The sequence below is a fragment of the Pseudorasbora parva genome, chromosome 23 (genome assembly GCF_024679245.1).
Source record: "Pseudorasbora parva isolate DD20220531a chromosome 23, ASM2467924v1, whole genome shotgun sequence".
Classification (NCBI taxonomy): domain Eukaryota; kingdom Metazoa; phylum Chordata; class Actinopteri; order Cypriniformes; family Gobionidae; genus Pseudorasbora; species Pseudorasbora parva.
The window spans coordinates 2,957,803-2,983,078 of NC_090194.1; the positions used below are offsets into that span (position 1 = coordinate 2,957,803).

Below are 25,276 nucleotides of genomic sequence, written 5' to 3' on the forward strand. Positions count from 1 at the left end.
GTCTTGTCATGTGGTATTCAGTCAGTGGTGTCTTCCCATTGGTTCATTGTGTTGATTACTTTCAGGTATGTTTTGTTAATTCATTAGTCCTTGTGTATATATAGCCCTCATGTTTCATGTCAATCTTTTTTCCCTTCTGTTTGGTGACTCTCATGTTCACATGACCCAAGTCATAGTCATTGTTTTGAACTTTATTTTTGTCAAGTTGCACTTGGATTCAACTGTACTTGCCTTCAGTGGACTAAATATAACAATATAACGGTGCTGTAATTTAATTTAGTCCTTTCTGTAATTTGAGAGTGGGAAAAAGAGCTGTTTTGAATCTTTGTTTTTCAATTTTCAGAGCTCCCGTTTTTCCATTTGTGAGTCTGTTACAAGAGCCATGTGCACACGGGTCTCCTTAAAAGAGTTCCAGAGTTTTTATTCTGTTCACACGTTCAACATGCAGGTGCTAAAACTAAGCTGGATCACTTGTAAGTACTGATTTGGAACCAATTCATCTGGCATGATTTCAAATTGTTTGATCTGTTTCTATGAATTTAATTTTTCAGTGCTGCTCTTACTGTGTCAACATGGTAAGGCAACTAACATGATGTACAGTTTCATTAAAGACTTTCAAGTGTAAAACCAGTAGTTTTATGAAGTCGTTTTCCCCCCTTTTTTTCCTGTGCAGGTGCGGAAGCAAATAGTGTGGTAGTCTGTGAAGGGAAATCTGCACGTCTCAAATGTGGTGAGTAATCCAGTTATATTTTTGGCCTTTGTTCCCGTGAGGAGGAACAAGATCATAAGGCTGGACTTGAACAATGTCTCCAGACTCATGGAACATGCTTACTGCAATATTCTCTCCCTCTCTCGCTCTCTTTCTTTCATTCAAACATGTCAGATAAGGGTTTCATAAAGGTCCTTAAAGCCAACTATGGACGAACTGACTGCAACACCTGCGCTAGTGGAAGACCAGCTGATCAGCTCTCAAATATACACTGCATAGCCAGAGCATCCCGCTCTATAATGTCCACTCGGTAGGTTTACCTGCGAGCATAAACCGATATTGTAGACCCTTATATCTATGCATTATATAAGGACAAGATGCATATAATTGTCCATAGTATATTAAAGCTATTTTGGTCTGTCCATGAATCAGGTGTGATGGATTGCAGGACTGTACTGTCAAGGCAGTGAACTCCATCTTCTCTGATCCTTGTGCTGGGACTTTTAAATACCTGGATGTGTTTTATGACTGTATTCCCGCAAGTAAGTGAACTGTCGTTTTAATATTTTATAAACTTACGGCATGGCAAATGAGTAAAAATAGACTTATCTTGTTCCTGTTGTTAATATTTCTGACTTCTGTAGCCAAACGTGTAACCTGTGAGTCCCATAAGAGTGTCATTAAGTGTGGTAAGTTCTTTTGTGTCCTCTAATATGCCGAGACCAAAGCGTACACCATCTGCTTTAATCCCTAAGGACCTCATGTCCACAATTATTTTGACTGGATCGGTTCTGCTATAGTACATGTTGGCACAAATGTTTTTTTTCTTTTTGGGAGACTGTGATTAGACATTTTAACATGTTAGCAATCATGAAATTGTCATAAGTGTTTGTGTATCAAAAGGTACTGGTGTTATTTCTATTCATCATGCCAATTATGGCCGGCGGGATCTTGAAACCTGCCCTAATCGCTTTGCAACCACATCAGCCTGTTTCTCTCTTCAGACCAGAAGCCTTTCGTCCAGGTACAGCAGCTTTAGACATTACCTCACTATCTTCAGCTGTTTTTGAACCGTACAAACTAAAGGAGCTATGTATTTAAGACCGTCATCATGCTGTATATTAAATTGCTACTTAAAGGGTTAGTTCAGCCAAAAATGAAATTTGTCATTAACTCCTCCCCCTAATGTCGTTCCACACCCGCAAGACCTCCGTTCATCTTCACACACAGTTTAAGACATTTTATATTTAGTCTGAGAGCGAATGCAAGTGTATGCACACTATACTGTCCATGTCCAGAAAGGGAATAAAAACATCCTCAAAGTAGTCCATATGAGACATCAGTGGGTTAATTAGAGTCTCTTGAAGCATCAGAAATACATGTTGGTCCAAAAATAACAAACTACGACTTTATTCAGCATTGTCTTCGCCGCTTGTTTTCAAACCTTAAAGATTCAAACGGTTCATGAATCAGTGTATTGATTCATAAGTTTGAATCTTTATTTGTGAATCTAAACTGTGTTCCGAAGATGAACGGAGGTCTTACGGGTGTGGAACGACAAATTAAATTTGGGTGAACTAACCCTTTAATACAGACAAATTATTGCCTTAAGAGACCGTAGAATGATTCAAGAACTAATAGCAGGGCTTGACGATGAGGACTGCCCGCCGTTGACGGCACTATCCCCTGCCCGCTCGGGACAGTGCTGCATCTTCACTGAAGTTGATCATTTGTAAGCTTTGCCTATTTAAATATAAGCGTTCATAGACGAAAGTCTCTCAGTCTGGTTCTCACGCGGCACAGTGACGCACGCCTACGCCACGCGTCTCTTAGTCCGTGAATAATTACACAATTGTATGTCAATCTTGTCAAGTATAATCGTAAACCTAGTCGGTTATGTCTTTTTAAATGAACGTAAACATGAAATGCCAGTCACCGCCAGTGTTTTTGTAATTTTCTCAATTTTCATAAAACACAGAATCTCAAATCAGGCACGCGTATCAAGAGAGAGAACCGACCTTCTGCTTTATTCTAGCGTAGTTCATTCTTTATTAGTCAACCCTTGACTGTGTTGATCTGTTGTATTTGTGCTATTGCACATAATTCTATTTTAGTTGCACGTCTTTAACTATAAATACATAACTAATGTTAGGCTTTCTGGAGTCAACCTTTTGAAATTTATTAAGGTTACATGGATCAAAAACAACAAAAGCAATAACTAGGCTCTTTTTTGGTTTTGTTTTGTGTTGGGGTCGGAACAAATTTTGGCAGGGCAAGTAAAAATGTGACCCACTGGGCCAGTAGAAAAATCCCTTAGCGTTGAGCCCTGAGTAGACCATGCCTTTCTAATTACCTTTTTCCTTCTCTTTTTCTTCAGGTGCAATGGGAAGAAGTCTTGTAAACTAAATGCTTCAAATTCTGTTTTCTCTGACCCATGTGTGGGTGTCCATAAGTATCTGGAACTGACATACAGCTGTAAATATCCATGTGGGTGCAATGATGATGATCATGATGATGAATGACAATGGGAAGCAAAATAAAGTAAATTTTTTAAAAAAGTCCAGATACTTTACAAATGTTATCATAGGAAAAATTTAAGCATTTCTAAAAAATCTGATTTTATATGCATTCTAAATCTATTATTTTTCCTCTTATGCTGAAACTTATAGTAAACTGTAAGTCAGTTAAAAAAAATGGCACCCCGAATCCGAACAGTCGGAGTGGACGTTGTGCCAATACCAGTTTGGTCAGCGCTGCTGGAACTGCAGCAGTTGTCGCTTTAAAGCTCAAGGAGGAGATGGTGCCTAAAGTGAGCAGTATCCACATGAACATGCATGGGTATTTTCAAAACTTTTTTTTTTTCCTGATTGGCCAACATGGCTTTATGGTTATTTCCACCTGTTGATTTGGCATGCACTTGACAGTGCTTCATAGCTTTTTATTTTTATAGAAACCTGAGGGAACTGTTTATAAAAATGACCTGTCTGCATGGACTATGCCTTAGTTTAAATAGTAAATCAGGAAGTTGGCTTTTTCAAGCTTAATTTAAAGGAAGTGTATGTTAGCTTGTGGCCAAAACTGGTACTACAAACACCCGACCCCCCCCCCCTGTTGCCAGATTGGCTGCAGGAACGTTTGTAGATCTGCAGCTGTGGTAACTAGAGCAGATCTGGCAACCCGAAACACTACTGACTTTGTGATTGGTCAACAGGTGGAGGGTGGAGCTTCAGGCCAAAACACATGTCAACATCATCAGTTGAGGGCTGCAGCAACTTTATAATGACTATATCACTGACAACTGTGGTACAGCCAGTATAATTATTTGAAATTAACATGATTTCTTAATGTCTCGTGCCATCAGGGTCATTTTGATTCATTGAAATATACTTCATGCAGTTTAGTTTAGCCACTAGAGTTTGTCTTCAAAACGCAGACACTTTGATGTGGGATCTTCACCTCTACAGCCAGCGGAAATAAATCCAATGGGACTCGGGCAGAAGTCATATTCATGATGAGCTACAGTATTAAATATTTAATACTGTAGTGTGGAGTGGAACGAGGCCACTGGACCAATGGCTAATTAGAAACCAGCACGGCTTGAGCTTTTATTCTGATGCAGTGTTATAGTATGTAGTGTAGCATTTGAGTGTGTTAATGTTACTCTGTGCGTTGGCTCGGCGCTACTATGAGACACTTGTTCACACTGCAGTGAGCGAGATCATATTAGGCGGTAAAACATGTTACACTCTGCGGTAAATCAAGAACACCAGATTTAAACAATAAGACTAAGAGCTGGAGAACAATCATTAGTTTCTGTCCATCAATGATCCAAACAGTGTCTAATAAAACACATCAGATATTAAAGCAGCTTTGGTGTTTTCATGGTTTCTACAAAATAAAAGTTGGTAATGAGTGTATGATGTCAGTGATAAGCGACGCACGGACATAAAATTGCTATTTTCTGTAAATCTCTAATACATTGCCGTCGGTGAATGTGAGGCAATATGTAAAGTGCTTTGGATGGCCATAGGTAAGCCTGTCACGATAACACATTTTGCTGGACGATAAATTGGCCAAGAAATTATTGCGATAATAGTCGTTCTGAGACCATTTACATCTATGATAATGGTATAATAATGCAGGTAAAACTTTTCAAAGATCAATAAACTTTAATTTCTAAAGACTAACACTGAAAACGGAAAACATTTAAAATAACCACAATAAATGAACAAAACAACCAAAAACAAAAGCAATGGACTCTCAGTCTGTTTAAAGAAAAATTGCATTTAAATAAGTACCAAAAACAATAAATAAAATGGATGAAAACTGCAACGGCTGATTGTGTTTTAGGAGCATATTAAGGGCGGCGCGGTTCGTGTCACTGTTTTCCGTTCTGAACGGTTCTTGTTCTTTTTGTTTCTTTTAATCCAGAAATGTGCTTCACCATTTGATTTATTAATTATCCACAATTTAGGATACAGTATTAAAAAAAAAAGTCATATCATAGCCTAATCATGCACAAACTGAACTTGGCCATCTCTGAGGAAAGTGATATTTTGATACAGCAAGAGAGAAGACATTGATGACAAGCTTTTCATTTATGTGGCAAAAAAAGGAGAATGTGTATTGCTATCTCTACAGGAACTCATGTGCTTTTAGCACACAAAGATTGAACTGAAGAATTAACTTGCGTTTATCAAACTTCATTGTAGCTTTAAGCCTCGTTTTTACACGACGCGTCCGCATGAGCGCGAGGGTGCGCGTGGCAAAAGTGGCTTTGGCTTTGTGCACGTCAAATTTCGTAACTTTGCGTGTGGCTCCGCAACCGAAGAGCCATGAGTTCCAGACGAATCTGCTGACCAAGAATGACGTCTCATCGCGCCGCACCCGGCCTGCGCGTCGAGTATACACACCTCCCCAAACGGACGAGGCGCGCGCAGTCAACGAGAGAGATGAGGAAAACAAACAAGCATGCAAATGGCAATTATCGCGGCCGGAAAAATTATTTTTTTTAAAACTATTTTTATCGTGCGATTAATTGATTTATCGACTATCGGGACAGGCCTAGCCATAGGGGCTGTTGGAAAGCGCTACATAATGCAGTCTATTTTTACCATAAATTTAAATGTTCTTGGAAACATTCAGTCAAAAAATATATAACATTTTTCTAGTGGTTTTTGGCTATTTTTAAACTTACATATTGTGCCTTTTAATAAGAAATAATACACAAAACAGAAATTAGTCATTTAGAAATGTAATAAACTTCAATTATAAAAAATATGCAGATAATTCACAGCGTAGTGAAAATCAAATCTAAAAATAACTGGCAACCCCTGAGAGCAAAGGGAACGTTGTGTTCTAGTGATCAGCAATAGAGCAACACAGCAGATGGTGTGTATTGTCAACACTACAGCGCTCACACAGCCTGAAAACACCTCAGGAAAGCGTGCCAACACCGGCTCTTCACCGTACTCATGACAGCTGGGACAACGGTCTTATCAGCAAGAGCAACACCTCAGACTGCTACTGAGAGCACACAGATCGGTCCTTCATACAGTAGCCTATCTGCGTGTTTTCCACCGGGAACGAGATGTGTGGTGGAGGGACAGCAGTGCAGATGCAACCTTCAAGATCTCACATAATCTAAAAGAACTTCACATTTCACTTACAATTGCGATGAACTGCTGCTTCAGTCGCTTATGGATTCAGTAAACACAATGATAAGACGTATCTCTCATCCCGACAGCAGACAACAGTCTCCACACATGCCACTGCTATCATTCGCCCCATCCTCTGTCTGAAGTCAGAAGAGAAGATATCGCATCAAAGAAATATGGAAATGAAGGCATTTTCTGTTGACGTTCATTTTTCATGACCTCAGAGGGAAAAACAAGGAAAATCCCTTCTGAATTGAAAAGTCAATTTTATGATTTTAAGAACCAATAATAATTTAATATTGTATATTATATTTACCCTGTGGCCATGGTACTCGAACCATGAACGTTAGCACAAAACCAAAAATTCAATCAACAAATAATGTTGCCTGCAAAACATTTTTTTTTTAAAGATACACTTATTTGTCACTTACAAATTTAATGAGTCAACAGTGTTGGGAAGGTTACTTTGGAAATGTTGTTACAGATTACAAGTTACCCAATTTAAAATGTAATAGTAGTGTAACTATTTGAATTACTTTATTAAAGTAATCTAACTGATTACATTCGATTACTTTTTTATTTATTTTTTACTTTTTATTGATGGCCATGGGGTCTGTTGAAAGCGCTATATAAATGCAGTCCATTTACCATTTTTTACCATTGATTTCAATATAATACAATGACTTTAAATAATTTTAACATCTAATAACCTAAAAAAAATATATATATATATTTTTTTTTTTTACAAATCTGCATAAAGTAATATTCCACCTTCAGACTCACTGCACAATCGTTGTGTAGTTAAATAGCTCTTTGGTGCCATAGTCAAAACAGGACAAACTAATATAGAGATTTGTCCACTAGGTGGCGCTTAAGATTCATATTCATTATAGGAGACGCTTCCTCACCTTCGATGTTGGAAGCATTTTAACAGTTGGCAAACATACTTTGCACTGAACTGTTATATTTACACTCTTTTCTAATTTCTGGATGAAATTATTTTTACGTTTCCAGGACTGCGTTTGTATCATTAGCCATTAATAGTGAATCCGCTCATGGCTCGAGCACAACTGGCTTTTAAAGGGAAAGGGAGATTGGCTTATTGCACGTTATGCCCAAAACACACCCATGACTCTTTAAGAGATGAGGGACTACCCTTTTAGACCGTGCTCGCCGACCACTTTTCCAGTCAAACTGGCAAAATTGGATTCGGACACGCCCTAAAGTGCACCTGCGCTGTGTGCATCAGTGCTCAGATCGTTAAAATAAGACCCAAACTGATTGGAAATGAAGCGTAAAAGTGGACTTCAAAGATATGTTATTCTTTTGCGCCCTCTATTGGCCATTGTCGACGTCAGACTTAAAGGGTTATTTCACCGCTTTTTCATATTAAACTATGTTATTCCCTTAACCTTCTCACATCTCCCTATTGATAGAAATGAGAGAGGGAGGAGGAGATGTGAGGAAAGATGTTTCGGCCGGGACTTTTTACTGCGCCGAGCCGAAGTACTCTCAGAAGTGCTATTCCGCTATACATTATAGTTCTCCTTTTTAATCCGATTATAGAAGCGCCACATTTTATTTTGTCATCATACTTGATCGTTCAACTATTAGTGTAACTGTATTTAAATAGGGGAAACGTGGAGGTGTTTGGTCGCTTCTAACTTGATCTCTGTTTGGTACCATAGTGAATGAACTTGGCTTAGTGGGCTAAGCTAAATGCTATCAGATCGTCACCGCGCGTCAGAGAGATTAAGTGCACGCACCAAGACGAGAGCGGTATGTATCAACTCATTTTAGTTAAGGGAATAACATAGTTTAATATGAAAAAGCGGTGAAGTAACCCTTTAAAGCGTCATGGCAGAGCATTAAAGTAAACTATAGTCTGTGCGACCTGTACTATATGTATCTCTCGAACAGAGTTCATCGTAAAGCATTATCTATTATTTTGTCAAATTATGCATGCTTGCCAAGATTAAAAAATAGGTTTGTGTGAAGTTTCTTCAGAAGCAATCAGTCTTCAAGTTTGTGATATCACATTAATCCACCCCTTCCACACACTTTGGCACCGGGCAGACGAACAATGTCAGACATTTAGCATCTCACTTTGATTTTGGAATAAATCTGCCCGTCTTTATGCAACCGCTTCTGATTGAGAACAAACCCCAGCTGGTCCTTATTCTAACATTGAAAGCCGTCATTCCTCAAAACTGAAGTGCACTGTCCTGACATAACCATCATTTTCGAGGAGGGGAGGCATTCATACTGTGCTAGTGGTAGTCTTATAGGCTTCGGGGTATTTTATCAGAGCTCTTTCATGACCTAGATGTCTGGCTCCAGGACTCTTGCTCTCTCCTACACACACACTCACATTCCCTCTATGCTTCTCAGAAAAATAAGCATCTGCAAGGCTGGGGAGGATGAAGAATTGTGTTACGCTGGCTTCAAGACGAGCCTCTCGGCCTTATCATTTGTTAAGTGCTCAGATGTACTTTGGACTGTATACTGGACCAGACAATTCTCTTCCGTATTGATAAATACCTCTGCGGATTTGAAGATACTGCATACTATATTTACTACTGTAGCATCACATTTACCATGTGGGTTAGTGGTTTGAACCAGTGTTATTTTAGTATTATTTATATATAGGGATGCATTTTTGCAGATACTGATAACCGTTAGAAAGCCGATAACCAATATTTTGCCGATAAATCTAAATCCATATTTTTATATAATTTTTGAGAGCCTGATAACTAAATCAACATTAAAAGCCACGTCACAAGCACACAATTATGAAAGACTTGCACGACACAACCGTATTTTCCTTTTCGGTATTAGTTTCATATAAATAATATTAAAGGTGCACTATGCAACTTTCCGTCCACTGGAGGGCGCCTATTCTAAACAAATGCGTAGTTTGATGACGGCAAGTGTGAGCGCAGCATCTTGGGAGATGTGGTCTTCACCTCACAGCCGGTGGAAAATAGGACTCGGAGAGAAATCATGTTCATGGATGCGGTTATTAACGTTACTGTAGTGAAGCAGAGCAGGAGCGAGTGTTGTGAAGCTGAGCACGGCCGCTGGAGCGATTGTTACACAAACACACACGGCTCGCGAGTACCGGGACTTTTATTATGACGGGACGGGACACAGTCGCCGGGCGCCTGCACTGATCCGCTCTTCCGGTTATGATATTGAGGTAAAGCAGCTCTGTTTATCATATTAGATACATTTAAGTGTGTTTAAAATGATATGACGTTACTCTGTGCGTTCACTTGTTCACACTGCTAAGAGTAAAGCGCTCCTGCCAAATCGAAACCGAGGGTAGCGCAGATATGACGTGATGGACAGGCGACTCGCTCAAGCGCTATGCTGACACGTCTCGGTTCTTAGTTAAAATAGCAATTTTCTCATAATTTACAAATAGTTGGACACATCTGGGATATTGTAAGAACTCAACTGAACAAAATATATAACACCGGCCTAGTGGTTTTTGGATATTTTACTGCAAAAATACTACATAGTGCACCTTTAATATAGTTAATATTATTTTTATATTTTCAGTTTTCCTTTCAATTTTTTCTTTGATTTAGTAATTTTATGTGATTTTGTCGTTTTTTTTATTTTTAGCTTTAATTTATTTTAGCTTTAACTTATTTCAGTCATTTGCCAAAGTTTCACATTTTAAATTTCAGTTTTTCATCTTACATTTTATTTTATTTCATTTCAGCTTCAAGTAATGAAATGATTTTTATTTGATTAGTTAATAATAACAACACTGATTCAAACCAACCAGTAGCCGAAGCACTACATTTCAACAACAAATTGAATGATTATTATAATAATTTAATATTCTAATAATAAAATTAATCTGCATGGCCCATGTCCAAAAGCTTTCAAAAAGAATAGCTCTCGCTCTGATCCATTCATCTTTAATAAATTGGAGCTAAATTCCAATCTTGTTAATATTATAAAGGATAATTGGTCAGTATAACAGTTATTTCAGAAGACTTTAAGTGTTGGAACTCAACAGCTGCAAAAGCAGCCAGACGTTTCTCAATGCTACTGTTGCCTCTCTCAGGAGGGAGCGTCAGGTCAAAGATGAAAGGCCATGACAAACGGGTCAGCGTGAGGTCTGCGAGTTTAGACAAAGTCCACTCATGTTCTCATGCGCAAGCACTTCTGAGGGATGATGAGGCTCCAGGCTGGGCGCCATGTTAATCAGCAGAGCCTACTGAGGGACACAAGAAGATATTCAGTGGCAGCGGATGGGGCTAACAAAAATTGGGCGGGGGGCGCAAGCATACTGAATCACATGGTTAATGCAGGACTGAATGTAATTGTTAAATAACCATTTAACAAGTGATATAATAATGTATCTGTCACGTGTTGAGGTTGTAGTAAGCGCATAATGCAGTAGATGAAGATACAACACAGACTTTAATTCAATAGGACAAAGAATATTCACAACAGACATGTACAAACAATAACCGACGAGGGACTGAACAGAACAGGGAGTATACATACACAGCGGGAAGGAGGGAACTAATAAGACACAGGTGGAGATAGATCGTAAACTAGTAAATTAATCAATCAGAGACAAACGAGCGGTAATGACAAAACAGAACATAATTGTGGCAGTATCATTATTGCATAACTAAAAAATGAATGTTGAAAATGTAACTGTTAAAGCAGGAAATAAGGTGCCACCAATCAATGAATTTGAGTTTGATGTGTGTATGTTATCAGTAACAAAACATTTGTAATCATTCAAATAAAATGATCAGCCATTTATATCAATGCGATTCAGAGATGAATAATAATGTTGTTCACCAGAGTAAGCCACGGGATAACGAATCAGTTAAAGACTATGAAAATTGTTTAATAAATTGGCATGCAGTAAAAATAGCATATAAATGTATCATACACTGAAAACATTGTAAACGCAACACTTTTATTTTTGCCTCCGTTTTTAATGAGCTGAACTCAAGGGCCTATTTCTCTCAGATATTGTTCACAAATCTGTCTAAATCTGTGTTAGTGAGCACTTCTCTTTTGCCGAGATAATCCATCCACCTTAGGCCGGGGACACACTGCAAGCGTGCCGTGAGCGTCCCGGCTGCGTGGCCTGTCCATTTTTATTTCGGCTCCCATGTTAACCGGTTAGAGCTTGCACATTGGCTGGGTGACACGCGCGGCTCACACGCGGTCCGACTCGCATGGAAAACGCGTGCATGTGTTCAAATAGAAGAGACGCCTATTTTTCACGCGACACGCGAGCGTGTTGGAAGGTTTTCCAGGCAAAATAGAATAGGAAAAGATGTTTATATGTCATTTTGACACGAATACATATTAAAAAATGACATTTTCATGTTTGAAAGTCTATAGGTTAACATAAATGCAGACATAAGCCAATTGTAATAATAAAAAACAACATAATTATCGATTTTGATATTTAGATATTAAACCTGTCAATACAGAATAAAATGTTCTGTAGCCTATTTTGACGTCAATACCATAGGTATGTATGGTCAATAGGCCACTGCCGACGTTGTCTTTGCTGTATCAATAGGTAATATATTTATATTTAACATGAAGTATAGGGCTTCCCTGTACATTAATAGCAGCAGCAGCGCCGCGTCAGACACGCTTCTGGTGTGCAAAGACAGATAAAACGACACGTAGCCGCCCCGCGGCTGACAAGCAAAAGAAGCGCCACGCTCACACCACGCTTGCAGTGTGTCTCCGCCCTTACAGGTGTGGCGTATGATGCTGATTGGACAGCCGATTATTGCACAGGTGTGCCTTAGGCTGGACACAATAATAGGCCACTCTAGAATGTGCAGTTTTATCACACAGCACAATAGCACAGATTTCGACAATGTCCACCAGAGCTGTTGCCGTGAATTTGATGTTTTTTTGAGGCATTTTCCAAAATATCTTCTTTCATGTTGCACAGAAGAAAGTAAGTCATACAGGTTTGACATGAGTAAATGATAACAGAATTTTAATTTCTGTATGCGATTCTTTTAACTCTTTCCCCGCCAAACACAGCATTTTCCGTTATTTGTGAGAAATCGCTTCCAGGCCAAAAAATGGAAATTTCTACTGTCGGACACTCGGGGGCGCTATTGCACATCTTCTGATTGAGTACCGAATCTCCTGATAAAAACACATGCGAGTAAAACCCAGTAAAACAAGTGATCGCATGTAGTCATATGCATTGCATATGTAAAAATAACGTGATCATCATCATTAAACAGAATATGAATCAAAACTGCCCAATGTTACTGAATGAAATGTGGACCCAGGCAAGCTACACGACTGAAGCATTAGGAGTGTTGATTGACTCGCTCTCCTCCATCTGTGTTTGATCATCTCTGAATCTGATCTGTAAACAGTTTTTCACAAAAATGTGATTTTCTCAGCTTTTTGTTCAAGATGTTGCTTTTTTTATGAAACTTTGCCATATTCACGTGTTGTTAAAAATGCATGAAGCTAGACTATAGCATTTTTTTTGTTGTTAATGTTTTTTTGGTTTAAAAGAAGAGGGTCAGCTCTTTATTTTAATATATTGCATGCTCAGATATTCATTAAACAAAATATTCTATGGGCTATATTTTTGTGAAAATTGTGAAAAACACTGGTGGTGGCTGGCAACTTTTTTTTTTAAACGCTGGTGGGGAAAGAGTTAATGACCAATAAAAAAAAGTGCAATCACATTGCAAAGTTTATTTAGCCACAAAATCACTAAGAATATAATTTGGTGGTACAACTAAAGAAACAGATCTGAAACAGGCGTTTCTTTAGAGTCACTTATTTAGATGAAAATGGAGCCCTGAAGGCTTCACATGACCAACCAGGGTCCCCTCCTGTCATTAACATTAGTGTGTGACATCTTGGCTGGAAGATCTGATCACAGATGGCTCCATTATGGCAGCATATGGTGGAAGATCATATCCACACAGACCAAAGCCAATTCAAACCTGAAATTAAGAGGCTTTTGAGAATGACAACATTTCTATTCCACACCGTCTTCCTGTTAAATATTACAGAACAAGTTTTCGTTTGAAGTGTGATCAGTCCAACCGAGTTGCTCTTTCCACGGATTATTTGCTTTAAACTGAAAATTGTGTCATCATCTATCTAACCTAAAATTATAAGTCTCTGATGTGCCCAGAGTGTGTATGTGAAGTTTTAGCTCAAAACACACACAGATCATTTTTATAGCATGTTAAAATTCCCACTTTTTGTTGGTGAGCTATAACGCTAATTTTGTGTGTCCCTTTAAATGCAAATGAGCTGCTGCTCCCGGCCCCCTTTCTAGAAGAGGGCGGAGCTTCAAGAGCTCGTGTTAGCAGCTCTGATTACCTCACAAGGACACACACTGAAAATGTCGGACACTGTTCAGCTTTTTATGTTAAAACCGGACAAAGAGGACTTTTCCAGACTACCCACAAACTCTAAAAGGATTGAGGATTAAATAGAGAAAATGAAGGCATTGTTGTCCTAACCCACACACTAACTCAGTGTTTTGGGACAAAATAGCAGAGAGTCTTTCATAAACAGGTTATGATCTGAAGTGCTTCTATAGTCCTGCTTTCAACACCCCAATGAGTTCACCAGTTTCAACGTAACGTTCTTGCAGATGTTGAGCGTTGCTTTTCTTTTTAACCCTAGAGAGAATGGAAAGTTTATTGAGTTTGGTTGAAGTCAACATTGGAAACATCTGGTTGCATTTATAACACAGTACATTCCCACACAGAGGAGACGACGTCATTCAGGAATCAGCAGGAGAGAGTTGAGAAAAAGAACTGATGGGAGGAACCTTCCCAAAAGACCCACAACTTCTATCAATACCAGATGTTCAATGACAGTCGAGAGGTTCTCAGGAAAAGAACAGAGTTCAATTGTTCTAATAGAAGTTCTAGAAGTGAATAAATAAACTCTAAATAAATGAACTTCACTCATTACACATGAAGCTTGTATGTTAAAGGGATAGTTCACCCAAAAATAAAAGTTCTGGCATCATTTACTCACCTTCATGGTGTTACAAACCTGTATTGTTTATGTCAAACATAAAATATATTGTTAATACAATTCATTAAAGAATGTTTTTGTCCATACAATCAAAGTCAAGGGGATTAAAAACAACTTTTGACCCCACTGACTTTTACAGGATGAAAGCACGCATGCACGCATGCACGCACGCGTTAGTAAATACTGATAGAACTTTCACTTTTGGGCGAAGATCCCTTATGAAATGTATAACTTTTGAAGCTAATAAACTTGTTTTAACATTAATAGGCACCAATTACCAAACATTATCACAAAAATAATAACTGTTTCCAAACAGGTTTTACCCATCTGTTATTGGTCAGCCAAACAGATAGCTCCACCCCAAACTCATGCCATTGGTTGAGCCAGTGTTGCTGTTGTTGGGCAGGTTAAGCTGCACAAAAAACCCAAAGCAATTTTGAATTTGTTAGTTCACACTTTTTTTGTGGGAATCAATCTACAAATTGCTTACTTAGGTATCTTTTAGCGTGGATGCCAGCCGAACTTAGCCCCGCCCACAACATTTTTAGGTCGGGCAGTTCGGTCTGGATTTGATCCATAGAGGAGTAATTATCTCTGAACAGAAACTGACCAATGAGATCATCAGGGCGGGCTTTAGACGATGACGGACAGATGATCAACAGTAACGTAATCATCACGTCATCAAAGGGGCTTGGATTATATTTGTTCGAATCCTAAACGGAGAGCTTGTTTGTATCTGCATCACCTTCACTATTTCTCTCTGAAATGATGATCATGTTGGGTAAGTACTCTGTGTATCATTAAATTCTATTATTTTTTTACAACATATTTGTATGTTATATATATCGTTAATTTCAGTGCGCGTGCAGACAGGGTTGCCAAATTTTTACAACAAAATCCGCCAACTACTAGCCCAAAACAAGGTTGCCTGCTAAAATTCGCACTCATGGGTCTATATATCACATTATAGTCGCTTCAACCCGCGGACATAGAAAACAACCCGCGGAAAAAAAACGCGGACTTGGCAACACAGTGCAGTCAAGCTCTGTTGACATTTGACTACATTTGAACTACCCTAATGCGTCGCTTCATTGCTCTGATTGGTTGTAGGTCTGTCCAATTGAGGTCTTTCCTGGTTCAGTTGAAGCACGGCCCATAATCACAGCCCAATGGAGCATTAGACTATCATATCAGTAACTCTGAAGCAGGGGAGTCTCAAGAGAAGCAGGTTATCCCAAGATATTTTTCTGTTGATATGAATATGAATAAATGATGTACATGACGTATATTATGATTTTATGATGAACTATATGCCTTTCTCCACAGATTTTCTCACTGTTTCTAAGGACGTTGAGACTGAGATGTCGAACGGGAACATGGTTCATGTAACATTAGCAACACATTATTATCAGTTTGATAACGTAGTCAAGGCTAATCATATTAATGAGCGTTATGTGTGCGGCGCTGTAAAGAGCGACACCATTGTGCAGCGTTTACTACAGTAACTCGAGTAAAGTTGAGCGAGTGGATCTCTGAGCTGTGAGTGAGTGGAGGCGGGGCTCATTTGCATATTCATGGATCAGTGTATAGTAAATGAAGCAAGGATGTCGAGTTACATTCAAGCTGTTTTAAAGACATTTTTTTTACAGAAAAGCATTTTATATGTCATTTTGGTGATCAAAGATGAGTCCTGAGAGATTTAAAAAAAAAAAAAATCGACTACAGAGGGACTTTAACATCTTAAATGCAAGTCTACATTTAATTCAGTTCACTTTAAATGTTCTCTGCCTTTTAGTTTGTTAAAATGGGATCTTAATAGCTCACATGTAAGGCCATGCAGACCCTGGACCCTTTTAATATTTTTCTGCCTTTCAAGATGTGATTTAATATAGAAAAGGAGCTTTGATCATGGAAGAGCATTGGAGCAGGAATCTGAAGGGTAAAAAAATGATGGGAAGGGATGACATCAAAGAAAGTTATGGAAAACATGTAAAGGTGGAGATGAGGTGTGAAATCACTCCCAGTATCATACTAATGAAAAATGCCAGAGTGAAGTGAGCTCTCACATTAGGAAGAAGAGGAGTAATTTACTTTTCATCACAATCGGTTATGTACCTGCTAAAAGAAGAGAAAAGGAGAATTCAAGGTCACCGCCTAGGAGACATGCATCACAAGTAGAGTCATCATCGGCTTGGATGTGGGAAAGAAAATCCCAGTTAAGCTCAGAGGAAATGGATTGCAGTGGGATGATATCAAGATACCCTAATACAATTTCGCTTTCTCTTTCCCTGTGTTATATTCAAGGTTTGACACTCTGCCACAATAATAATGAAAAAATATCCCACCTTTATAACAATAGAGGGTGAAATTTGTACCTCAGTTTATAAAACCAGTGATATTTTTTGCAAAATGAAATCCGAAAATAATAACATGCAAAGCTTTAGTGAAAAAAACAGACCCAGAAACATTAGTGCAGACGCGAACAATGCCTTCAAAGAAACGCCAAAGGTTGATGAGACAAATAGAGTAAAAACAGGAAGAGACAATGAATTTTTAAGGGAAACAGTGATAGATGATATTAAAATGAGATATATGGAGAGGGGGAGGTTTGACAAGAAGTGTCACATGGTTTTCAGAATAAATTATCAACTAGATTCTACTCTATTGGTGGTTTTTAGCACGTCGCTAGTTGGTCGATAGTGTTCTGGCTGGTTAGAAAAAAATTGAAATAAAATCCCTAACCATGAATATGAGCAATAAGTCCAAGCATGCACCACTAAAATGATGCAACATGTGCACACTCCTAATGACAGAAAACCCTGGTTACAAATCATGGAAAGACTGCCAACTAGAAAATTAAATCTGTAGTTTATAGTCCACTGCTCATGTGAGGAATTGGTGTGCGTGCGTGTGTGTGTGTGTGTGTGTGTGTGTGTGTGTGTGTGTGTGTGTGTGTGTGTGTGTGTGTGTGTGTGTATGTGTGTGTGTGTGTGTGTGTGTGTGTGTGTGTGTGTGTGTGTGTGTGTGTGTGTGTGTGTGTGTGTGTAAAAACTCGTCCATCACAGGTTGTCCTACGCTGCCGGGCTAGACTGTCACATTGTGCTGTGACAGCTGAACCAGGGGTTCAAAGAACAGACTATGACTTTTCGTCCCCCCCGAGACTATGATACTTTCCCTGCTCCAGAACACACAAAATAAATCAAGCAAACAAAGCCACTCTTTACTTACGTCTCTATACATTTTTATCAGCACAAAGAACCGTGCATGCCCTCCTACAGGTCACAGTGGCACTGGGGTCAAGAGTGATTATCTTCCTATTGATCTGTGTCCCGTCATGATCAATACTGTGTCCTTTTCTTCAGCTTGAGAAGGTGACTGTGACTTAGGGTGTTTTCACACCAATAGATCATTTGTTTTGTTCCGAAAGCGGGGACTCAATATGTTACAATGTTGCATTTTCTTCTTGGTTACGGTTCGCTTTCACAAGGCAACCTTTCTAAGCGTACCAAAAGGTGTTCACGCAAGTCACATGCGAGTACAACTGTCCTCTTATTGGTCAGAGTTTTCCTATGAATTGTTATACCATGGTTTGTTGGTCTGTTGGATCAGATTGCTTTCACACCTCAAGTGAACCGCCCCAGAGATCGTTTGCAGTCGGGCCGAGTCCCCTTGTTCAGGCGGTCTCTGAGTGATTGCACATATGCCTAAATAGAGACAGAGCGTATTTAGGCCACGCCCACACCGGGGGGGGGGGGGAATCCAACACTCTCCATCGATTTTGTATTGTGTAAAGCGGTCGCCTCGTCTTTCTTAATTATAACAAAAAAACAGAACAATATCTAAAAGCTGATATGTGAGTGTGTAAACAAGCTAAAAACAGAACTAAGTTTTTATAAGCTGTCAACCCCAAAAAATGAGCGTTTAACGAGACAAAAGTGGACACAGGCAATAAGACGTGAAGCTTTAGCAGGAAGAATGGGTCAGTTTTGGGATCCGAACACTCAGTGTGCCTCAGTATGCCTACGTGTGCAGTAAACATTTGGTAAAATATCCATATGTCAGTTTTATATATTATATTTCCTGTCGCTGATTACTTTCTCCTCTAGTGGGCGTAGTTCTCAGTGTAATATAGCATGACGCGCTCCGTCTCTATTGCATGTATGCACTTTTGTGTCCTTTAACGTTTGTTTTTGGGGTCAACAGCTTATAAACACTTCTGGGTTTTTGTTCCTGGGTTTTTTCTGCAATAGAAAGTCAATGGAGACGGTTGGTTTTACAAACAGACTTTTACGATATGAACTCGACAGTAAAGCCACATGAAAGTAACCTTGTTGATTCTAAAGCCTGATCTGAGACCAGTGATTTCTGATATGTAATGATTCATGTACAGTCAAATGTTCTTTGTCTATATGTTAGTAAATTAAACCAGTGATTTAAGATAAATATGTAAAAAACCTAAAATCTTTAAAAACCTAAAAAACATATTTTTTACAGTAAATGTATGACAACCACAGCTGCCGGTTGTTAACTGTCCTTTTTTTTACAGTGCAAACACTTTATAAAGTCATCAACACTGCTTAGTTTCTATAAAAAAAATGTCTAAATGTGTTCTAGTGTATTATAGATTCATTGGGCTGAGACAAAACCCAGAGTCAGAGCTTTGAATAGACTGAGATGAATAATGTCCTCTTACTCTGTGGGCTTGAGCATAAACTGGATGGCTTGTCCATTCTAGAACTTCTAAATATGTCACATGTTAAACCGCTGGCCCTTGTTTCACACTGAAGAATGCTATTCTTCTGATTACTCTCTACTACTCCTGTCCGTCTTCTACTTCTCTCCTAAAGAAATCAATTTAAGTATTGCATTACCAATGCAGTCTGTCTTTTGCAGTGATTCAAATCCAATATCACCTCCCGAGGTTGAAGAAAAACTGAAGTGAGATGTTTTTTGCATTTACTTTCTAAAAAATATAATTAAAGCACACAATAAATCAATAGCTTTCAAATCATGCACAGGAGGTCTATCGAACCAAGAACAAAAACTGTCATAAAGCTTGCCAAAAAGAGTTCAGAGAATGAGATGGCGGCAGATTATTAGAGGAAGAAAATCAAGATAAAACATGAATAAAAGCATTTGTATGTCTAATTACTGGATTTATTTTTATGTGGTGGACAAAAAAAGGTCACATTCAATGAGGCACCTGAGCCATACAGAGTATCATGGGTGGGCACTTTTGACTTAAGTCATTAAATACCCTAGCAACCATACAAAACCCCATAGCAACCATATTAGAAATGCCCTAGAAACCATCCAGGACACTCTAGTTTAAGGCTGTGTGTGAAAGTGACTAGGTATGTACATACATATTAGACGCACATACATTATATTGCCAAAAGTTTTGGGACCCCTGCCTTTACATGCACATGAACTTCAATGACATCCCATTCTTAATCCGTAGGGTTTAATATGGAGTCGGCCCACCCTTTGCAGCTCTAACAGCTTCAGCTCTTCTGGGAAGGCTTTCCTCAAGGTTTAGGAGTGTGTTAGGGGGATTTTTGGCCATTCTTCTAGAAGCTCATTTGTGAGGTCAGGCACTGATGTTGGACGAGAAGGCCTGGCTCTCAGTCTCCGCTCTAATTCATCCCAAAGCTGTTCTATCGGGTTGAGCTCAGGACTCTGTGCAGGCCAGTCAAGTTGCTCCACACCAAACTCACTCATCCATGTCTTTATGGACCGACGCTTTGTGCACTGGAGCGCAGTCATGTTGGAACAGGAAGGGGCCGTCCCCAAACTGTGCCCACAAAGTTAGGAGGATAGAATTATCCAAAATGTCTTGGTATGCTGAAGCATTAAGAGTTACTTTCAAAGGCCCAAGCCCTGAAAAACAACCCTACACCATAATCCTCCCTCCACCAAACTTTACACTGGGCACAATGCAGTCAGGCAAGTCCCGTTCTCCTGGCAACCGCCAAACCCAGACTCGTCCATGGGATTGTCAGACTGAAGCGTGATTGGTCACTCAGAGAACACGTCTCACTGCTCTAGAGTCCAGTGCCGACGTGCTTTACTCCACTGCATCCCACGCTTGCTAATGTAAGGCTTGGATGAGCTGCTCGGCCATGGAAACCCATTCCATGAAGCTCTCTACACACTGTTCTTGAGCTCATCTGAAGGCCACAGAGGTTTGGAGGTCTGGAGCTACTGCTTAATTTACACCTGTGGCCATGAAGTGATTGAACTCCTGAACTCAATGATTTGGAGGGGTGTCCCAATACTTTTGGCAACATAGTGTATATAAACAAACTTTTATATTACATGCGATTAATCAATTTGATAACACTAGTTTTCAATCTTTTATTATTTACTTGTTTAATCAAATAGTACCAACTTTTAATATTGGCCAGAAAGTTATTATCTGCATGAATTTTAAAAATGGAGCATCATTAGATTGTAGCACTGACCTTTTGTAATTCATTGCTTTATATGAAGACCTTGCAAAACTAGTGAAAACAAATACAGCCATCTGTCAGAAGTAAAGAAAGTAAGTGCTTGGGCAGTAGAATGTTTGTAAACCACTAAAGGAGTAAGTCCTGGCACATTAAAAGCTCGTCTTCTCCTCATCTGACTTTTCAATCTATATATAACTGCACTAGGCATATTACATCTCAATTACCAGAGCGCAGTCTGTGAAGTGGCCTGCCAGGGATGAAGGGTTATCGTTGCTGACTTTTGGGTTGCCAAGTCAACTGGTCAGAATGTAGACAGAGAGTTCCAGAACTCACATACTTAGCAATCTGGAGCTCTTCATAGCAATTACGTCCATTCTGACATCCTGTTGTATCTATATGTGGGTTGGCAGGTGGATGTTTATGTGCAGTCTTGTCTTATCACAACCCAACACTGTGAAAACAGAGACAGACCTGCACAGATTCGGACCTGCTGTTACAGAGGGAATTTTCCATGGACGACTGGCTTTATTTGGCAGCTTTCATAAAGAATTAGCTGCTGTTTGTTAAAGTCAGCATGAGACGGTGCCAGCAAAGCGTGGACACAAAAAGGGACCTGTAAAATAAAATGGTTAAGTAAATTTGAGGAAAAACCACGGGCGCTAATTTAGGGATCCTGTGGTACAGTCACAGTCAAACCTGACCTGACCTGTCCTTTGAACAATCTCAAAAACATCTGAAAACGCTTTTACCAAAAGACAGACAAAGCATGACTGTATAATACCATGACACACTCAAAAAAATGCAAAAAACAACCCAAGTTAGGTTGAAAATGGACAAACCCAGAAATTGGGTTGTTTGAATGGGTCTATTTAAGGGGTTCAAACAACCCAATTTCTGGGTTTGTCCCTTTTCAACCCAACTTGGGTTGTTTTTAACCCAGCATTTATTAGAGTGCAGTAACGTGTGAGAAGGCAATAAAGGGTCAACGATCTCCAAACGACCCCTTCACTCCAGCTACCCCCCGACCGTCTTTAGGTTTAACCTTTGAGCTAGACCAATGAGGAGCATTAGAGTAAAATAACATAAATCTATATCTAGATAACTAGATAATATCTAAGATATATTTTGTAAAAAACATTTTTAATTAGTATATTTATTTTAGATTTTGTATTTTATTAATATATTTGTTTATGCTTTGAAGATTTGGATATATATATATATATATATATATATATATATATATATATATATATATATATATTTGGAGAGTAACTGTCAAATTATTACAATATCAAAATATTAAAAACTCCAATGTTTTTAATCACGTGTAATTACAGAAATATAAGAAATAATAAATAAATGTGTATTTTCTAAAGATGCGTATAAAATTAGCTTTCGTTTCATATAAATGCGAAAATACACAATTAAAAATCTAAATGTCATATTCTAAAATGGGACGGCACCTCAAATAAAACTAAATTATTATTGCGCCAACTTGTCTGAACTTTTAAAATTCTGCTGAACATATTTTGTGTTCCACAGAAGAAAAAAGCTTCGGAAAGACAGTAAATGAACACAGAATTTAGATTTGTGGGTGAAATATCTTTTAAAAAAAGTAGTTGTGACGAGTAGCTGCCTAGACCGAAGGGTCCACCCGTACACGAGTTCCATCATAAAACTTGGCACTCAATCCCCGACGTGATTGACAGTCCTGAGCCGGGCTCAAGCGGGCGGCCAGCCGCTGCTATCAGCCTCGTGCACATGATGTAAAGCCGCGCTGTCATCACACACCATTATAGACCACCACAGACTTACACAGACCATAACTCTTATTTCAGTCAGAATGAGGAAGGCATGGGATGGTGAGAGAAAAGAACACAAAGATGAGAAAGTTCACAATTTCATTTACCATCATAACAGCCAACAGCTGGGAATGTCTTCATGAACATAAATGCAAGATTGTTCCAAGAGCCTGTTCCTTTTTAAATCACACTGCAGGGAAAACTGTACAATGTCAATGTGAGGCAGGGAATTAATTAAGAATGCTGGAGTTATGTTAGAGAAACATAATATGCTAGCTATTTAAAATTATATAAGCCAAGTTCCTTTTTGAAGGAACAATTCACTGAAACATTACAGTTCTTTTATTATTTACTCACCCTTATGTTGTTCCAAACCTTTATGACTTTCTTTCATCTGGGTAACACATGCTACTGTTCAGAAGTTTGGTTTTAAAAATGTTTTTGAAAGAGGTTTCCTGTGATGTCAAAGCTGAATATTTACTTCAGAGTCATAAAATCCTTCAGAAATCATTTTAAAGGTCCTGTTCTTCACGATCCCATCTTTCAAACTTTAGTTAGTGTGTAATGTTGCTGTTAGAGCATAAATAATACCTGTACAATTATAAAGCTCAAAGTTTAATGCCAAGCGAGATATTTTATTAAACAGAAGTTCCCTTTCAAAGCCTACAGTGAACGGCCGGTTTGGACTACACCGCAGCACTTCCTGCTGTGATGACGTCACTAGAACCGTTTCACGAGTTCACACTTACATAAATAAATGCGTATTTGGGGTGCTGTCCGGGGGGAGGGATTCGAGCTCGAACTTGGCCCTCGAATCCCTCCCCCCGGACAGGGATGAAAGTGCCCCCCCCCCCATTTTTCGAGACAAAAATTTCATATACAAAGATGTCAGCCAATCACAGCAGTGGGCGTTTTACACTGAGGTCTTACAGCAGCCAGTCACAGCAGTGGGCGTTTACACTGAGGTCTCAAAGCAGCCAATCACAGCAGTGGGGTCTCACATGAGACACGCCCCTTCAAACAGAGCATTCAAACAGAATGGCTAAAATCAGGGTAAAATGCCTTTTATTCCTTAATGATGATAATTTTGAATGTAAAAATCATACTAACATTACGCCTCAGGAAACATTATAAAACAATAAAACAATGCAGTTCATGACAAACTGGAACAGTAGAATGAAAGGAAATTGTTTAAATATCTTCTTCTCTATTTTCACAAATAGACAAAAAAAACACCGTATGATAAAGGCAGTCATCACACAAAGATATCGTATGGCTTCTGATGATTTGCAGTATATAGTAAATAAATCATATGGAGCACATTTATGATATATTTATGATATGTTTTGGTGCTTCTGTATCCTTTTTGAAGGTTGAAAGCTCCAGTCCTCATTCGCTGTAACTGTATAAAAAGGGCACATTCTCTGTTCTCTATTCTTTGGAAGAAAGAGAGTCAAGAGGTATATGACGAATTTTAAAATTTCACTAAATCGGCTTCAACAGAAACCGCAGGTTACAGTGCTGTGGACAAAAAAAAGTCAAACTCAAGAAAGCAGTAAAAAAATCCATCAAGGCTCTAATGGTTCCTCAGAGATAACACATTCAGGTTGCAAGAGATGAAAACCCTTACTGAGCTTCCTTCAAAATGTGCCATCTGTGTGAATCCAAACCTTTCTTCTCGTCTGCTTTATCCACACACAAAAAATCTCCCTCTGCCAGACTTTTGGATCGGCCCCTGAGTTCGGAGAGAAACCCATTTATTTCCTCCTTTACTGTAGCCAAAGAATGTCTCTGCTGCCACAGTCGAGGACCTTAGAGGACCATCTGGAAGCCTGGAACATTCCAGCATGATTGCCCAAAGGAGAATGCAGACCTGCATTCCAATCTGAGGGCCGGAGAGGGACCACGCAGCGCTGGAAGTGGACTGAGCCAAGATCGCCATGCAACTTCTCAAAGTTCTTCAACACAGAGGATCCTTTGTTCACTTATCCATAGAAAGTTGGCTTTGTTCAAGTGTGCGTGTGCGTATTTGTGAAAAAGTTAATAAAGTCTAGCTCTTGCCCTTCTGGATAGAAAAAACTAAATTAAAGCGATATTTCAGCCAAAAATGAAAATTCATCTCCCCTCACCCTCATGTAATTCCAAACCTGTATTACTTTCTTTCTTTTTGAAAAATGTCATTGGGTTCGTTTACATGCACACCAGTGGGCTGATAACTCCAAAATATCAGCTTATTGAAATAACCAGTTTTCCCCTTTTACATGCAAACCAGTAAACGGACAACGCAAGTAAACCGCGTTTACATGACTATTTATAGGGTTATTTCCTTGTAGTGCCGTCAAAAATAATAATGTCCGTATATCTGACACTGAGTTTTTCAAATGTTATGCCAGTTGTGATGTTAAATAAAGCGTGCACCGTGTCAGCTGGAGATTTACGGCTCATATTAACCCTTACACAGTTATGCAGCGTTTCGACTGAACCTCTCCTACTTCTGCTGCATGAGATGAGAACACATCTTTACAATGTTCTGGGTCTTAAATAGGGTTGGGAACCGAGAACCGGTTCTTATGCAGAACCGATACTGATTTTTGAAAAATACCGGAACCGCACGAA

General features: G+C 39.0%; 2 protein-coding genes across 3 annotated transcripts in view; one reads left to right on the forward strand and one right to left on the reverse strand.

The window, feature by feature from the left end:
• The window catches only part of lhfpl6 (LHFPL tetraspan subfamily member 6), a 61,083-nt gene that overhangs the window by 11,643 nt on the left and 24,164 nt on the right, over positions 1-25,276 (reverse strand). The window lies entirely within an intron of this gene.
• LOC137062544 (L-rhamnose-binding lectin CSL3-like) lies at positions 134-3,267 on the forward strand. Of its 2 annotated transcripts, none has more exons than XM_067433424.1 (9): positions 134-261; positions 344-473; positions 552-575; positions 674-730; positions 884-1,019; positions 1,142-1,251; positions 1,354-1,398; positions 1,613-1,733; positions 3,087-3,267. In XM_067433424.1, the coding sequence occupies exons 2-9, from the start codon at positions 383-385 to the stop codon at positions 3,229-3,231; spliced, it is 729 nt and encodes a 242-aa protein (XP_067289525.1). In that variant the 5' UTR covers positions 134-261; positions 344-382; the 3' UTR covers positions 3,232-3,267. The 2 variants fall into 2 exon arrangements, with proteins under 2 accessions (XP_067289525.1, XP_067289524.1); XM_067433423.1 differs by having other exon boundaries at positions 140-252; positions 343-473.

What these genes read in the sequence shown, in the direction of transcription:
- LOC137062544 (XM_067433423.1), top strand. Translation starts at nt 161, where the DNA reads ATGACCCAAGTCATAGTCATTGTTTTGAACTTTATTTTTGTCAAGTTG. An exon ending in AAAACTAAGCTGGATCACTT is followed by an intron (nt 474 to 551) that starts GTAAGTACTGAT and finishes TTAATTTTTCAG; the next exon opens with TGCTGCTCTTACTGTGTCAA. An exon ending in ACCAGAAGCCTTTCGTCCAG is followed by an intron (nt 1,734 to 3,086) that starts GTACAGCAGCTT and finishes CTTTTTCTTCAG; the next exon opens with GTGCAATGGGAAGAAGTCTT.